The 18,333-nt window shown below is 51.6% G+C and overlaps 1 protein-coding gene across 1 annotated transcript; it reads left to right on the forward strand.

The window, feature by feature from the left end:
- The first annotated feature begins 881 nt into the window (after positions 1-881).
- Positions 882-7,412, forward strand: LOC101935256 (transmembrane protein 100-like). The gene has a single exon (XM_065559796.1). The coding sequence runs from the start codon at positions 1,665-1,667 to the stop codon at positions 2,034-2,036; it is 372 nt and encodes a 123-aa protein (XP_065415868.1). The 5' UTR covers positions 882-1,664; the 3' UTR covers positions 2,037-7,412.
- The last annotated feature ends 10,921 nt before the right edge of the window (positions 7,413-18,333 follow it).

The raw sequence follows: 18,333 nt of genomic DNA on the forward strand, positions 1-18,333 counted from the left end.
CCAGCCTTCATCCCCTAGTGAGAGCGGAGAATCACTGAAAACGTGGCAGGAATGCAAAGGAGTCCAAGGAAAGGAGCTCTGTACTTGGCTCTCCTCTGTGCTGCTGTCCAGTGCCAAGCTGTGTACAAAGTCCCTTCACTCTTTCATGTCTCTCCATCTCCTTCTGTGCCATGCTTTTCCCGTGACCCACCTCCCTCCTACTCCTTCTCCCCATCTTTTCTCTGCTCTCACTTCCCCCTCTCTTTTCCTCCCCCTCCATAGCCCTTCTCCTCTCTCCTCTCCCCTTTTCCATGTCACCTCTTTCTCCAGCCCTTGTTTTTACCTTTCCTTCCCAGAGTTCTAGGGGTTCCTCAGACATGTTGAGCAGGGTCAGAGGGGAGGGACTGTTCTGCCACCAGCTTATGCATTAGTAGGTCCCACATGCAGCGATTGTCATTGAAAGGGCATGGCTCAGTGCCCTCACACTCTAGGGGAGCTGGGATCCTTTATGTATTTTTTAAACTGATAGTAACAACATTTTACTTAAGATTTTAGCACTCGAGAAATGAAGACTAGGAACATTGATCCAGAGATACTGCTGGCAGGCACTTGGCAAGTTCCCAGTGTGTCGCTCTGTGTGGGCACCTCACTTCTTACCATCGACAATCCCCTGCTTTTCCCATCCTGATTTCCCCACACTCAGCTCTGCCAGGGCACCTGAATCTTTAATTATTGATTTATTTGTATTATGGGAGCACTCAGAGTGCCAGCAATGAGCCCTTCGTGGGAGGTGCTGTACAAACACAGAACAACCTGTAACACGCCAGGCTGCCTCAGCTCTGGGCCTCCTGAGAGGATTCCCAGTTGTGAGTTATATGAGGCGGTGTGATATGGACAAACCTCCCCTAGGGACTGGTTCAGTCTTCCATTGCCTGGTACTTTTGGTCTTAACATATGGACTTGCCTGCTTGAAATCCTACTTGGAACTGCATCAGTGTCAGAAGATTGTTTTCTGCTAGCCCAGTTCACGAGTGTGGGGCTGCTGATAGTGGAAGGAGAGGGCGGGGGGAGGGGATGGACATGGGGAACACCAGTCCCTAGAGGGAAGACTGCGGGCCTTGTCAACCCCCAAATGCTGTGGTGTGGAACAGGCTCCTGGTGGCACCTAGCAGGAGGAATCCCACATGCTGGGCTTGAACACTGGAGGGCCATAGGCATTGATTTCACTCCCTCCTCCGGGGGCTGCCCTTTGCTAAGTGCCCAGCAAACGATTAGAGTTGTACAAGCAACTGAGAACTGTGAAAACTCACTCTAAGATGAGTCCCTAGAACCATCCTAGCCGGGGCTCCGGGCAAACCCCTGGCCAGAGCCCCTGAAACAGTTAACGGCTACACAGGCTCCCTCCCACAGGTATGATCTCACCCCTCTCATCTGCCAATCCCCGCTCAGCGTTACAGCAAAAGAGCCAGAGCCAAAGCTCCCAGCAAAAAGCGAGAGGCAGCCAGCGAGCTGCTAGCTGTGGCCCTGGGCGGAGGGAGCGAGTACTGAGCTGAGACAAAGGCAGACCATGTAGGACCTGCGTCTCTGCTTTCATTCACAGAGCAGCCCAGCAGTGGTGGCGCGGGGTCCTCCCACGCCCGGCTCTCCCTCCCGTTGTTTTCTTTGCTTTTGCTTTGCTTGCCAATATGATGGGCTGCAAGTCCAACTCGCTCACTTGTCTGCAAGGAGGGAAGCCAGCGCTGCCTCTGACCACCACCACGGACTCCACGGCTACACTCAATAAGCTGGCTCTGGCCACGGGGGGCACTGAGAAATCCTGGTACCGGTGCATTTTCCCCTTCGGCATCGTCTCCCTGGTCATCGGCGTCGCAGCGACGTGCATCACCTTCATCATCAATGGGCCGCAGATGGACATCGCCAAGGCGGTCTCGGTGGCCACCCTGATGTTTGGAGTGGGCCTGCTGGTGGCTGCTTACATCTGCTGGCGGGCCAAGCGGGAAAGGCAGCGGCAGAGGCAGCGAGAGGAGCCGCTCTCCTTAGAGCAGGGAGCCCTATGATGCGGGCCTGGGGAGGTGCGGAGACGATACCCCAACCGGTAGACCCAGGCTGGTGACATCTCCCTTCTTCCTGCGCCCCATGGTGGAGGTGGGGGGCTCTGTGGACCACACCAGCACTTGAGAGCCTGGCTCCTGCCCGCCCTTGTTTGCTGCCTGAGCCGAGCCATGTCACCGCCAGTACAAGTGCAGCCCCGGTCCCCAGGAAGGATTATAAGTCACCTCTGCAAGCAGCAGGGAGGCGCGGCTGGCGACACAGCAGACTCTCCCGACAAGCTCACTTTCGAAGAGCAACAGGCTCTGGGTGGAAGTGTTGGAACTAGCTTGAGAAAGTCACCGGAGAAAGCGGAGCTGCCAGTCTCCGCGTCCACTCACAGCACTTCTAAAGAGCGGCTTTGTCTCGAGCTGAGAACCGCGGCACTGGAGATCTGACACCTGCAAGGAACCTGGCTCCATCCAGCTGAAATTTTCCAAGAAGCTGCTGAGCTGGGGCCGAGTTACAGAACTAGTGCCCTATGTCTCTGCCTTTGTCTCTGGTGCATGGCGGGGGGAAGAGGGCTGAAAGAGCCTCGAAATGCTTGGATTGGTGTCAAAAAGACATTGGTCATACCCCTTCTCCAAGAGAACCACGATGCCCCGGACCAAAGGCCATTATTGGATTTTCAGAATGAATGTATGCAACGTGGGGAGTTCCTAGGAAGTTTTAGGGCCAAGCAGACGCCATCTCTGTGTTTAGTGGAGACAGGGAGGAGCAGTACACTTAATGAGCAATGGGGGGGGGAGGCAGTGAACCCCAAAGAGCTAAAGGAAAAGGGAGCACCTCTGATGTGGGATGGGATGGTGGTAAGCGAGGCTGAAACTTGAGGTAGCAGGGTGGTGTGACCTCCTCTGCGGAGCATGGCTTAGCACCGAGAGGAGAGGCTGGTGCCTGGCTGCCGTGCCCTCCTTGAGGAGTGTGACTGGGGGCACAGGTAGCAGGGGAAGGTCAGAGGAGGGCATGCCCTCCCACTAGATGCATTGCACAGTAGGAGAAAATACCAGGTTGGTCTGCCCTTCACTGTGGAGCAGGGCTGGGCATACAGAGAAGGCTTAAAAGCACTGGATCTTCAGCCCATGGTTAATGTGTCTGTGCTTCACACTGGATGTCTCTCTACCCTTTGCTGGGCTGGCCCAGCCACAGGCAGTCTGCACCAGCATGATGTAGCTGAGCTGGCACTTTATCCTAAACCATTAGGCAGGGAGGAGAGGCTACAACTGCCTGCAGGAGGAAGAAAGCTGAGGATATCCTGGGGGAAGGGGGCATTTGCTAACATGTTCAGAGTAGATCTTGACAGTGGTAGGAGAGTGAGTATAAAGGGGATATTGACTCCCACTGGTACAGAGCAGTGGCTAGATTGGGACCTGTAGCTGCAGTCAAAGGGGGCAGGAGGAGAAGGGTATTTTACAAACCTTTTTTGAATTAAGAAGCAAGGGACCCAACTCCAACCTGTAGCCTCAGCGCTATAAATCCCTTTAATCTAAACCAACCATTTGTCTTCCCTCCCCATCACCTTTCTGGGAAGCATCTTCTGCCCCACACACTTAGCCTAGTCTTTCACTCTGATCTGGTGGGATCTCTGGGGCAGGGTCTGGCCAGACTGCAACAAGGAGGACCACAGTATCAGCTGCCCTTCTGCTTCCCATCTACAGATGGGGTCACCCATCCTACACCAACCCCAGAGGGCACGCTCCTGCAAACAGCCCACTGCAGACTCCTTCCCTACAGAGACGTGCCAGGAGCTACGGAAAGCGGCTGCTCTCCTGGCTTTGCAGCAGCTGGAGCCTTTCCCCAAACACAACAAAAATGGAAAAATGGAACTAATAAGGACAGGAGCCTAGAAAGGGGGCAGGCGGGGCTAAGGAGAGATGGGGGAGAGAACCCATGGTGGCCTTCCTGTGCCTTCTTTTATACTTCCTTCCCAGAAAATCTTCAGCCAAGTTACGTTCCTTTGTTACCTACCCTAAAGATGTTGATGATGGACAGTAGTGCAGGTTCCAGTGGGAAGGAGAGAGGACTGGGAAGAGGACCCTGCCTCCCCAGCATACAGCTATTTTGCAAAGGCAGAGAAAGAGATGGTGAATTTTAGAAAGTCTCTTGTGTGTGGGTAGGAGGAGGAATGGAAGCCTGCTGGGTTAACCCCTTCTTGCTTGGCTTCCTCCCAAGAAGTGGACAGGCTTTCTATAATTAAGCTCCTAAAGGCATGTCTGCTTTCTCTCTTTCTGTGTGCTGTAATCAAATAGCCCCCAACAGCCTAGTGAAATCCCCGGCATTTCCTGGGCTGCCGGATTGTGTGTGTGAACCACGTCTGTTCTGCTGATCTCTGGAGTGAGCAGCAGCTTTTAGATTCAGATCTCTTTCCCAAAGTTTGAGGGTGTTTGGATGTGGGGTTCCAGTTTGGGCCCATTATAAGAGCTATAAAGTTTGGAACCAAATGTCCACAAAGTTTCAAGGGGGTGTGGATTCACTCTCAGATCCATCTCTAACTGTGGCTTCATTCTGGTGAGATTAAAGGGGAGGTGGCAAAGCAGTAAAGGGCAGTTCAAGCTTCTTCAGTGGGCAAGCTGCTGAAAGGTAGCAGGTGCCCTGGCCTCAAGCATTCCTACCAGGTACCATTCTTGCCCCAGCCTCTTCATGCATCTTTAGGAGTGAACAAAGTGATGGTTCCAACTACACCAGACTTTGACTGTACCTGCTGCCTCCTACTCATCTGTGTGCAGTGCGCTAACCCTTTCCTGGAGCTTGCAAGAAGAGAGTCCCTTGCAAACTGGAGTGTGCCCAGCTGAGTGAGAGGCTGAGGCCCAGCCAGGCATGATGCAGGAGAACCTGGGCTCGAGTGCCTGGGAAGTACCACCCCAAGAAAGTGTGACTTGTATGCTAAGTGTCCCCCTTCGTGCCCCTCTGAATGTGGTGTTCTGAGTGGATCAGAATAGCAGTGCTCTATGAGTGAATTTGCTCCTAACCCACTCATCCCTCTCCCTCCCCACACACAGAGTTCAGGGAAATCCTAGACCACGTGACTTCAGTACTATCCCTTCCCCATAACCTAATCCAGCTGAGAGTCCATATTTTAAAATGTTCATAAAATAGTGCCACCATCTGTGCATGAAAACAAAGCCAGGGTTCTTCTGACACAGACTAACCCCAGGCAGGAACCCAAGAGTCTAGGTAGTGCAGCACCTGGGGTACGTCACACTGTGTGCTGATCTTGCCCACTTGTTCCAGGAGCACCTCAGAGAGCACACCCTGTGCATTAATTCATGTGCACGAAGGATGGAGCATCAATCTTAAAAGGCCTCTGATGCCACTGGGAAAATATTCCAAAGAAGCCATTGGCATTAACCCAGGAAGTCAGTGAAGTCTCAGTCACTTAAGTTGAGGCAGAAGTTGACCTCTACTGCTTAGATGCAGTTCTACTTCTGTATCATGCCTTTTCTTGAACTCTAATAAACTGTGAAGCTCAAATCACTGTGAAGGGCAGCTCTAGCTACATGCTCACTATTATTATTACTATTTTTCCTTGCTCTTTAGTGGTAAGGATATTTCTGCAAAGAGGGTCTGTGTTGCTTGCAGGTTCATCTGCACTTGCTCTATATGCCTCCCATTCAGAGCCACCCTATTATGACGACATCTCAATTCTTATGTTGCCATCCAGGGGAAATCAAGGTTTTGACTGAGTTGATTCTGGCTGGCATTTCAAATTGTGATGAATTTGAATTTTCTTTAAAAAATTCATCCTCTAACCCTTCTAGTTTCAGAGGAAGGCTTCAGAATATGACCCAATGCAGTGTTGTGTGAATCTGAGAAATGTGATTGTCATTAACTCATTTGTCATTAAATGTGAAGCCTTAAAACAACAATGTAAATAGAAACATTGTTCATTATTTTGCCCTGATCATTTCAGCAGAAACATGCAGCTGCTCTTGGGATTTTGGGAGGAGCCTGAGCAGAGTGTGTTTACCAAGCTGCCAGTTGTGCGGCATAGATGCTGTAGGAGCAGATGAACTCGCAAGCATCTAAAGATCCATTTTGCCTGAAGTATCCTTGGAAATTTGAGAGCACGCGCGAGAGAATAACACAGAGAATGGAGGCATTGTGCGCAGAACTGCTTCTAAATGGAGTCAGTCCTGAAGTATTCTGGGCAGTCAGTGGCAAATTCCTGGCTTTGCTCTTTTGTACGTCACACTCTTTCTGATCTTAAGCTATGGCTCCCTAGTGCTGAATTTCCTCTCCCTTTCCACTAAAGGAAAAAAGATTGTCTTTGAAGGCTGCAAGGAGGGGATCATTTACTTGATGAAGTGGAACAGTTCTTGGAGAGAGAGTGTGAGTGGGACCAAAAAAAGCCAGTATAAAAGATAAACATTTTCCCTCCTCTCTCTGCAATTGTTTTGTTCTCCTGAATGCTGGTGGCTCTTCCCCGGGGCTTTGAGTGCTGGGCTGTATTAGGCAGGACAGGGAAACTTTCTCCCCTTTTGGTTGATTGATTTTGTGGCCACAATAATATGTGACTGGGGAGGATTGTGTTAAGCACTTAGGCCTTCCGGTGTTTAGCAAAGACATTGGAAGCTGGAATGTAAGGGGCATTTGGCCAGCCTTAGGCATGGACAGTGTGATAGCACAGGTTCCCCTCATGCTAAGGGTGCCCCGCCCACCAGGAGCTTGCAGGAGCTATCTGGCTTGTTGAAATCTGTACTCTAGGAACACCCATCCCTGGGAATCGGGGAAGGGTGAAGCTAGTTGGTTCCATCCCCATTGCATATGTGCCTGCCTTCCCCAAATCTCTGCCAGTCACATCACAGAGGCTTGGGTGGTCAGAGTCCACTGACTGACTGCTTCCCTTTGCAAGTGGAGGATTCTGCCTAGGGCCTCCAATGCCTGCCTTTGCACAGGGAGGGCCCTGTCTGGGTATTTTTCATGCAACCTCAGTCCATGTGAATCCCCTTCATCTTCCCATCCCTCAGCTGCACAGGCATGCGTGTGCACACACTCATACACCCTCAACCAGGAGCACTGGTACTGACTGTTGCTGGATGCATAGCTAGGGGGCTGGTTCTTTCAGTATAGAGCATTTTTGGATGGAGGAGGGTGCTTGTGTGCGCTGTAATCCTGTTACTGACACTGAAGGGTTGGAAAGCCTCAGTCTGGAGGCCTGCGTTCTATGGCTATGACACAGCCCACGTCACTGTGTGAGCCCTACGGAGGAAACCAGGGACATGCCCCATAGAGCACAGTGCACGCTGCAGGGTGTTGGGTAGAGCCTGCTTGGTAAAAGCCAGGATTAACCCCTTCTAGATCCAACAGCACTGAAAAGATACTTTTTAATAATAAAGAAATAAAGCTCATGGTTGCCCTGTTTGCTCATTCCCACCCCCCACCTCCCCATACCCCATAGTGCCTGGGAAGAGGACTGAGTAATTTGCACTGTCAGGAGAACAGAGGTCTCAATTTCTCACACTTTCTGCTCTAAATCCCAGTTATGGGGATGCGTTCTAGTTCCAGTGTGACTAGCAGCCAGTCAGATCACTCTATTGGAAAGTTGTTTAGAGAGGAGGGATGGCCCAGTGTTTAGGGTGCAAACCTAAGATTTAGGAGACTAGGATTCAAACCCCTGCTCAGTCACAGACTTTCCTATGTGAGCATGAGTATGCCACTTAGCCTCTCTGCCCTAGTTCCACCTGGGTGCAGTGGAGATAATACTTCCCCACCTCCCCTTTTTCAGGATAAATATATTAAAGATTGCAAGGTTTTTGGGTACTACTGTAAGGGGGGGGGGGGAGAGGCAGATAAGTACCTCAGCTCAGTGGAATTATCTCTTGGCCTTACACCAAGATCTGAGTATCTGATACAATCTCTAGTGAGCTCAGCCTTTAGCAGGAGGAAGCAGATTAACAGAGTAATGACACAGCATGATGGATAAAGACAGCATCCAATTTAATATGTAGGCAGCGCACTGCCATGCTTTGTCAAGTTTTCCCTGAGGTGGAGGAAGGATCTGCTGTTCACATGCTACTTGGTTTCTACTGGGGGTTGGTATTTTTTGCAACTATCCCTGGATCCTATGCCAGTACTCTAGTCTTATCTTTCAGAGCGGGACACACATGCACATTACACAGAGACGTACTTCCACACTACTTCCTGCTTGCCACTAGTGACTCTGACCTGCTGACCCATACCTTGCCTTGCAGCAGCTGTTCTTCCCCTGAAGTGCTACATATGCCATCCGAGATCTGACAAAGAAGCCAGAGAAGTTCAAAACTGCAGAGGAAGAAGTGTGGTCTCATGGTGAGGAACCATGGTTATAGCATATCAAGGGGGCTCAGGATGCCAGATTCTGCCATGCACTTGCAATTTGAGTTTGTACAAGCCACTGAAACTCTCTGTGAGCTGTTGTGTTCATGGCACACACACACAGACACTAGGTAGAAGAAACATGCTGGAAGGCTGCTATGTAATATTGCTTTATTTCTTAGAATTCAGAATGATAAGCACACAAGAACCCCAAAACAGAGCAAGACAAAGTAGGCTGCTCTTAAAACAGAGAGGAACACACCACCCAACCTTATTCCAGGCTATCTGCAAACTGAGTGTTTCGAGGCTCAGATAAGACGGTTACTCACCGTTGTAACTGTTGTTCTTCGAGATGTGTTGCTCATATCCATTCCAATTAGGTGTGCGCGCGCCGCGTGCACGATCGTCGGAGAATTTTCTACCCTAGCAACACCGGCGGGTCGGCTGTGGAGCCCCCTAGAGTGGCTCCTTCATGGCGCTGGATATATACCCCAGCCGACCCGGCGCCCCCTCAGTTCCTTCTTGCCGGCTACTCCGACAGTGGGGAAGGGGGGCGGGTTTGGAATGGATATGAGCAACACATCTCGAAGAACAACAGTTACAACGGTGAGTAACCGTCTTTTCTTCTTCGAGTGCTTGCTCATATTGATTCCAATTAGGTGACTCCCAAGCCTTACCTAGGTGGTGGGGTCGGAGTGAGACATTGCTGTGTGCAAAACCGCTGATCCGAATGCAGCATCGTCCCTGGACTGCTGCACTAGTGCGTAGTGAGCTGTAAATGTGTGGACTGATGACCAAACTGCAGCTCTACAAATGTCCTGGATCGGAACTTGAGCCAGGAAAGCAGTCGAGGAAGCTTGGGCCCTCATGGAGTGAGCGGTGAGGTGCGGTGTTGAGACACCTGCCAGGTCATAGCAAGTCCGGATGCAAGACGTGATCCAGGAGGATAGTCGTTGTGAGGAGACCGGTGAGCCTTTCATTCGGTCGGCCACTGCAACAAAGAATTGCGTCGTCTTTCTAAAGTGCCTTGTGCGGTCAATATCGAAAGCCAGGGCCCTGCGTACGTCCAAAGAATGCAAACGCTGGTCATGGCGAGTAGCATGTGGTTTAGGATGGAAGACTGGGAGAAATATATCCTGATTCATGTGAAATGGAGAGACCGCCTTAGGAAGAAAGGCAGGATGTGGACGAAGCTGCACTTTATCCTTATGGAAAACTGTGTAAGGGGGCTCGGATGTAAGCGCCCTGAGTTCAGAAACGCGCCTTGCTGAGGTGATGGCTACGAGGAAAGCTGTCTTCCAGGATAGGTACAGAAGTGAACAGGTGGCCAGTGGCTCGAATGGAGGACCTGTGAGCTTGGAGAGAACCAGGTTGAGATCCCACGTCGGAACGGGCTGACGCTGTTGTGGGTACATCCGGTCTAAGCCCTTGAGGAATCTAACGACCATCGGGTTAGAGAATATCGAGGACTCGAGTTCCCCTGGGTGAAAAGCCGATATAGCGGCCAGGTGAACTCTAATTGAAGATATCGCCAAACCCTGCTGTTTTAGGGAGAGGAGATATTCCAATATGAGAGGAATAGGTGCCTGTAACGGGGGCGTGGCTCGTTGTTCGCACCAACAGGAGAACCGCTTCCACTTGGCCAAGTACGTGGTCCATGTTGAAGGCTTCCTACTGCTCAGCAGAATCTGTTGGACAGAGTGCGAGCATTGCTGCTCTGCCTGGGTGAACCATGGAGCAACCACGCCGTGAGGTGGAGTGATTGTAGGTCGGGGTGACGTAGTCGGCCGTGGTCCTGAGAGATGAGATCTGGACACAATGGGAGCGGGATCGGTGTCTGAACCGAGAGCTCTAACAGTGTGGTGTACCAGTGTTGTCTCGGCCACGCTGGAGCGACCAGAATTACTTGTGCCTGGTCTCTGCGTAATTTGAGCAGCACCTTGTGGACCAGAGGAAATGGAGGGAAGGCATAAAACAGGTTGTCTTTCCAGGGGAGGAGAAACGCATCCGAGAGAGAGCCCGGAGCTCGCCCTTGTAGGGAGCAGAACACGTGGCACTTCCTGTTGGCTCGAGATGCAAACAGGTCTACCTGGGGAAACCCCCACCTCTGGAAAACGGAATAGATGATGTCCGGACGGATAGACCACTCGTGCGTCTGAAAGGACCTGCTGAGTCGGTCCGCTAAAGTGTTCTGGACTCCAGGGAGGAACGATGCCGTGAGATGGATTGAGTGGGCGATGCAGAAGTCCCATAGGCGAATCGCCTCTTGGCATAGAGTCGACGAACGTGCTCCTCCTTGCCTGTTGATGTAAAACATGGCCGTGGTGTTGTCGATGAGAACTAACACACAGCGGCCACGTAGGAGATTGAGAAATGCTTGGCACGCCAAACGCACAGCCATCAGTTCCCAAACATTGATGTGCAGGGATAGCTGGGGTGAGTCCACAGGCCCTGGGTATGGTGTTCGTTGAGATGGGCAACCCAACCCAGAGATGATGCGTCTGTGATTAGGTGCAGAGAGGGTTGTGGGGCATGAAACGGCATCCCCTCGCAGACCACACTGTGATCTAGCCACCAGGTGAGGGAGGTCAGGACCAAGCTCGGGACCGTGATCACCATGTTCAGGCTGTCCCGATATGGGCGGTATACCGATGACACCCAGGTCTGGAGTGGGCGAAGCCGAAGTCTGGCATGCCTGGTTACGTACGTGCAAGAAGCCATGTGACCCAGCAGGGTAAGGCACGACCTCACCGTGGTAGTTGGGAAGGCCCTGAGCCCTTGAATGAGGCTCGTGATGGTATGAAAGCGATTGTCTGGTAGGATAGCTTGTGCACGTCCGGAGTCTAGGACTGCGCCGATAAATTCCATTTTCTGGGTAGGCTCTAGAGTGGATTTCTCCTTGTTGAGTAGGATGCCCAACTCGTTGAATGTGTGCACTATTATGTGGACGTGAGCTCGAACTTGCTCTTTGGTGCGACCACGTACCAGCCAGTCGTCTAGGTACGGGAACACCTGTATCCCTTGCCGACGAAGGTATGCCGCCACGACGGCCATACATTTTGTGAACACCCTTGGGGCCGAGGATAGGCCGAAGGGAAGGACTGCAAATTGGTAATGCACCTTGTTTACCACAAAGCGTAGGAAGCGCCTGTGAGGTGGGTATATTGCTATATGGAAGTATGCGTCCTTCATGTCGAGGGCGGCGAACCAGTCTCCAGGATCGAGGGAAGGGATAATGGCCCCCAAAGAGACCATGCGGAACTTCAACTTTACTACGAATTTGTTGAGTCCGCGCAAGTCTAAGATGGGTCGCAGACCCCCTTTGGACTTGGGGATCAGGAAGTAGCGGGAATAAAATCCCCTGCCCCTTAACTCTAATGGAACCTCCTCTATGGCCCCCATAGATAGGAGCGTAGAAACCTCCTGTATAAGAAGTTGCTCGTGAGAAGGGTCCCTGAAGAGGGACGGGGAGGGAGGGTGGGAGGGGGGGATGAAGAAAACTGGAGAGCGTATCCCCTCTCCACCGTGCGAAGGACCCAACGGTCCGAGGTTATAAGGGACCAAGCACGGTGGAAATGGGAGAGGCGAACCCGAAAGGAGGGGGCTGGATCCTGGGGGATGACTGGGGCGCCGTCCTCGACCGCACCTTCAAAAGTTCTGCCTGGGGCCTGAAGGTGGCCTTGGTGGCCCTTGGTTCTGACCGGGTTGAGGGCCGGTCCACCTTCTCCTACCACCTCGCCCCCGCCTTCTGGCAGAGTCCTGTCTCTGACGAGGTGGGGGGGGGGTAGAATCGCTGAGGCTGGGGCCTAAATGGCCTGCACTGGGGACCCGCAACATGCAACCCCAGGGAGCGCATGATTGTTCTGGAGTCCTTGAGGCTCTGCAGACGAGAGTCCGTCTTATCTGAGAACAATCCGTGTCCCTCAAAGGGCAAATCCTGCAGGGTTTGCTGCAGTTCCGGAGGCAAACCCGAAACCTGGAGCCAGGAGATCCTCCGCATAGCGATACCTGAAGCCAGGGTTCTCGCAGCCGAGTCTGCTATGTCCAAGGAGGCCTGTAAGGAGGTCCGAGCCACCTTCTTACCCTCCTCCACCAAGGCCCCGAACTCTTCCCTGGAGTCTTGGGGGACCAATTCCTTGAACTTCCCCATAGAGTTCCAGGAATTAAAGTTATAGCGGCTCAGGAGCGCCTGCTGGTTAGCCGCTCTGAGTTGTAACCCTCCGGCTGAGTAAACCTTACGGCCAAACAAATCGAGGCGCTTAGCTTCCTTCGATTTGGGCGCTGCGGCCTGTTGACCGTGGCGCTCCCTTGCATTCACCGATGACACCACCAGTGAACACGGCTGGGGATGAGTATACAGGTACTCATAGTCCTTTGAGGGGACAAAGTATTTTCTTTCCACCCCTCTGGCAGTGGGTGGAATAGAGGCAGGAGTTTGCCATATCGTATTGGCGTTAGCCTGGATCGTACGGATCAGGGGTAACGCCACTCTGGATGGGGCATCCGCAGAGAGGATGTTTACAATGGGGTCCTGCACCTCCACTATCTCCTCTGCTTGTAGGTCCATATTACGCGCCACCCTACGTAATAGGTCCTGGTGTGCACGAAGATCTATCGGGGGTGGACCTGTGCTCGACGTGCCCGCCACTGCCTCATCTGGGGAAGATGAGGAAGATGCCTCAGGTGGTAAGGGATCCAAGAGCGGGTCCTGGTCCACTGAGCCCTGGAGCGGAGCATCACCTGCCCCTGGGTCCAGGACGTCAGGTGGTGCGGGCACGGAAGCCTCCATGCCCCCTGGAGGAGAGCGAGAGATGGTGGACTCTGGGGCCCTTCTCTCAGAGTGCCCCGAGCGAGAGGCTGAAGGTGGTGGAGCCCCTTGTGACTGGTGGTACGCCCACGGGGTCCAGAAGGACCAGTGCGAAGGACCTTGAGCGGGATCCTCCGCTATCTCCTGTCAGTGGCCCATGTCCGGTTCCTCGGCCTGCCCCTGAGGGGGGTATGCCGATCTCGATGCCCCATCGGAGGAGCGAGACACCGATCTCGAAGGCCATGGCAGTGCCGACCGCGCCGAGATGAGCTCTGGGAGATACGGTGCCGTACGGTGCCGGTCTGGAGACGTTCTGTCTCTATGCGGTGCCGGTGAGCGGTGCCGAGATCGGGATCGGTGCCGATGACCGCGTCGGTGCCGAGAGTCCGACCTGGACCTGGATGGCGATCTCGAGTAGGCCCGGTGCCGAGAGCGGCCCCTCGACGTCGAGCGTCGCTCGTAACGGTGCCGGGAACTACGTCTTGATGTCGAACGGTACCGACGATCATAACGGTGCCGGGACGTAGAACGGTGCCGCGACGATGATCTTAGCCACGAGTACGACCGGTGCTGAGGTGATATTCGGCGCCGGGACTGCGAGCGGCGTGGGGACCTGGATCGGTGCCGTGGTTCCAGCCCTTGAGATGGTGGGCGCATCAAGGCAGGTTTCCCCCTGGATTGCACCGGACGAGGGCCCAACAGTGCCAACGGTGCCGGTGGTTGAGGCGGTGCCGGCTCCGTGAGAGCAATCAAGTCTCTCGCCGTCGCAAAGGTCTCTGGGGTCGACGGAAGGCACGGTACCACCGCTGGTCGTGGTGGTGATCCCGTCTGCACCGGACTCAACGGCCTCGGAGCCGGAGTCGACGGTGCTGGAGGCACCTGCTTTTGGTGCTCCGCCGGTGGACGCGGCTCTACCCCCGGCGCCGGGGGGGCCGGCGTCTTCAGGACGACAGTCTCCTGCGCCTTACGGGATTTCTTATGTCCCGGCAATAACGAACGGCGCCGAGGCACTTGCGGTGGGTGTGGTGCCGAAGGGGTCCGGTGCCGCTGAGGCTTGTCCGACGCCACTCGCGGTGCCGGGGCAGTCGGTGCCGCCGGGGCACTGCGCACCGAGGCGCTTGGCGCTGGGGCTTGACGCGCCGATGGAGCGTCTGGGCTAAGTGCCGCCTCCATGAGGAGTTGTCGAAGCCGAAAGTCCCGCTCCTTTTTGGTTCTCGGTCTGAAGGCCTTACAGATCTTGCACTTATCTGTTTGATGGGACTCTCCCAGGCACCTCAGACACGAGTCGTGCGGGTCGCTTGTGGGCATAGGCTTAGCGCAGGACGCGCACTGCTTAAAGCCGGGAGCCTTGGGCATGAGCCCGGCTACGCGCCGGGGGAAAAAGGGGGAAAGAACAACCCCCTTAATCCCCTTTAACTATATAACAACTATTAATAGTAAACTGAACAACTATCTAACTATATACAACTACAACTATAACTACAACTATCTACAACGGAATAAGCTAGGGAGAGTGGAGAACAGCTATGCCGCGCTCCACAGTTCCAACGACGTCCTTAGCTGTAAGAGGGGGATAAATAACACCAACCTACCTCACAGCAAGGGTTGTGATGCTTGATTCAATAATAATGATGGTAAAGTGCTGTAGAGAAGGGTTAGCCCATCCCCAATTAAAGAGCACTATCAAATCCTAAAGGGCCCATTTAGACACCCCCAGCAAAATCTTTAGCACCCTCAGTCTAGACCTATCATATTTTACAAGGCCTGCAGCCAAGAGCCCCATCAAATCACTCTGCATTTGGCCATGTTCTTAACATCTCCCTCACTTTGAGAATGACAGGTTTATTTCATGTCTGCCCGCTGAGAGCTGGCTGCACAAAAGTGTCTCTTGTGGAAGTGGCAGATATTTTCAGCTCCAGGTTATGTTGGGGAAGCCGTGTGTGTGTGTGCAGCGGCCGCACCTTTCTGCAAAAAATGTGCAGCTGTGGACAGCACAGGCCCTACGTGCATGCTGCATGTGTACACAGTCCCACACATTCACATTTACAGCTTCACGTTCAAGGGCCAGTCTGAAGGACACTGAAAAACAAATAGCATCCAGGAGTGGGGGGACAGCCAAGTGGAAGGGGAACTCATAGGTACTACTGCATCTGAAACCCATTTATTGCTTAGTGAACAGGCACTGCTTACTCCTGGCCCTTTAAATTTCAAACAGCCATTGCCTAAGTGGCAAGATTTTAAGAACATAAGAGCAGCCATATTGGGTCAGACCAAAGGTCCATCTAGCCCAGCATCCTATCTTCTGACAGTGGTCAAGGCCAGGCTCCCCAGAGGGAATGAACAGAACATGTATAATACATCCTCTGTCGCCCATTCCCAGCTTCTGGAAAACAGAGGTTAGGGACACCATCCCTGCCCATCCTGGCTAATAGCCATTGATGGACCTATCCTCCATGAACTTAACTAGTTCTTTTTTTAACCCTGTTATAGTCTTGGCCTTCACAACAGCCTCTGGCAAAGAGTTCCACAGATTGACTGTGCGTTGTGTGAATACTTCCTTTTGTTTGTTTTAAACCTGCTGCCTATTAATTTCATTTGGTGGCCCCTAGTTCTTGTGTTATGAGAAGGAGTAAATAAAATTTCCTTATTTACTTTCTCCACACCAGTCATGATTTTATAGACCTCTATCATATCCCCCCTTAGTTGTCTCTTTTCCAAGCTGAAAAGTCCCAATCTTAATCTCTCCTTAGACGGAAGCTCCTCCATACCACTAATCATTTTTGTTGCCCTTTTCTGAACCTTTTCCAAGTCCAATACATCTTTTTTGAGATGAGACGACCATATCTGCATGCAGTATTCAAGATGTGGACATATCATTGATTTATATAGAGGCAATATGATAGTTTTGGTCTTATTATCTATCCCTTTCTTAATGATTCCCAACATTCTGTTTGCTTTTTTGACTGCCACTGAACATTGAGTGGATGTTTTCAGAGAACTATACACAATGACTTCAAGATCTCTTTCTTGAGTGGTAACAGCTAATTTAGATCCCATCATTTTATATGTATAGTTAGGATTATGTTTTCCAATGTGCATTACTTTGCATTTATCAACATTTAATTTCATCTGCTATTTTGTTGCCAAGTCACCCAGTTTTGTGAGATCCTTTTGTAGATCTTCGCAGTCTGCTTGGGACTTAACTATCTTGAGGAGTTTTGAGGAGTTTTGCCACCTCACTGTTTACCCCTTTTTCTGGATCATTTATGAATATGTTGAACTGTACTGGTCCCAGTACAGAGCCCTAGGGGACACCACTATTTACCTCTCTTTATTCTGAAAACTTACCATTTATTCCTACCCTTTGATTCCTATCTTTTAACCAGTTACCAATCAATGAGAGGACCTTCCCTCTTATCCCTTTGATGAGGGACTTTGTCAAAGGCTTTCTGAAAATCTAAGTACATTCTATCCACTGGATCCCCCTTGTCATAGAATCATAGAATATCAGGGTTGGAAGGGACCTCAAGAGGTCATCTAGTCCAACCCCCTGCTCAAAGCAGGACCAATTCCCAGCTAAATCATCCCAGCCAGGGCTTTGTCAAGCCGGGCCTTAAAAACCTCCAAGGAAGGAGACTCCACCACCTCCCTAGGTAACGCATTCCAGTGTTTCACCACCCTCCTAGTGAAATAGTTTTTCCTGATATCCAACCTGGACCTCCCCCACTGCAACTTGAGACCATTGCTCCTTGTTCTGTCATCTGCCACCACTGAGAACAGCCGAGCTCCATCCTCTTTGGAACCCCCCTTCAGGTAGTTGAAGGCTGCTATCAAATCCCCCCTCATTCTTCTCTTCTGGAGACTAAACAATCCCAGTTCCCTCAGCCTCTCCTCATAAGTCATGTGCTCCAGACCCCTAATCATTTTTGTTGCCCTCCGCTGGACTCTTTCCAATTTTTCCACATCCTTCTTGTAGTGTGGGGCCCAAAACTGGACACAGTATTCCAGATGAGGCCTCACCAATGTCAAATAAAGGGGAACGATCACGTTCCTCGATCTGCTGGCAATGCCCCTACTTATACAGCCCAAAATGCCGTTAGCCTTCTTGGCAACAAGAGCACACTGTTGACTCATATCCAGCTTCTCGTCCACTGTGACCCCTAGGTCCTTTTCTGCAGAACTGCTACCTAGCCATTCGGTCCCTAGTCTGTAGCAGTGCATGGGATTCTTCCGTCCTAAGTGCAGGACTCTGCACTTGTCCTTGTTGAACCTCATCAGGTTTTTTTCGGCCCAATCCTCTAATTTGTCTAGGTCCCTCTGTATCCGATCCCTACCCTCTAGTGTATCTACCACGCTTGTCCACATGCTTTTTGACCCCTTCAAAGAATTCTAGTAGATTGGTGAGTCATGATTTCCCTTTACAAAAAACATGTTGACTGTTCCCCAACAAATCATGTTCATCTATGTGTCTGACAATCTGTTCTTTACTATAGTTTCAACCAATTTGCCTGGTAGTGAAGTCAGGCTTACCAGCCTGTAATTGCTAGGATCACCTCTGATGCCCTTTTTAAAAATTGGCATCACATTAGCTACCCTCCAGTAATTTGGTACAGAAGCTGATTTAAATGATAGGTTACAAACCACAGTTAGTAGTTCTGGAAAGTGGCAGGACTCCAGGCCTTTGGCTTCCCATGCTGCCATGGCTGGGGCACAAACAGCAGCTTTTTCTCTTAGTCCTTAGATGTGGAGTGAAGGGGCATTGGGGCTGGCAACTCTCCTTTGAAAGTTTTAAAAATACATTTTTGCTGCATCTCTGCACCTCTAGGTGTGCGCTGGGACTGAAAACGCCACAACACCATGAGCAAGGGTGTTCTCCCAGCAGGAAGTGTCACAACCCCACTGTCTTAGGAGATTTCTGTTACGTCGGCAGGAGATACATTTTAGTGTGGACACTTACAGAGTTAGGTTGATGTAAGCTGCTTTACGTTAACCTAACTGTAGTGTAGACTAGTGCATTAGTTGTTAGCAAACTGGTTTACATATTCAGTTTCCAGTTACAAAGCATCACTTCAGTTATTTTTGGTAGAAAACAGAATGGTCGTAGTATCAGTTATATAATATCCCCCCTTGTCCCAGCCATGGTGTCTGTAACAATGTACGGACGCATT

Source organism: Chrysemys picta, chromosome 10, assembly GCF_011386835.1.
Source record: "Chrysemys picta bellii isolate R12L10 chromosome 10, ASM1138683v2, whole genome shotgun sequence".
Classification (NCBI taxonomy): Eukaryota; Metazoa; Chordata; order Testudines; family Emydidae; genus Chrysemys; species Chrysemys picta.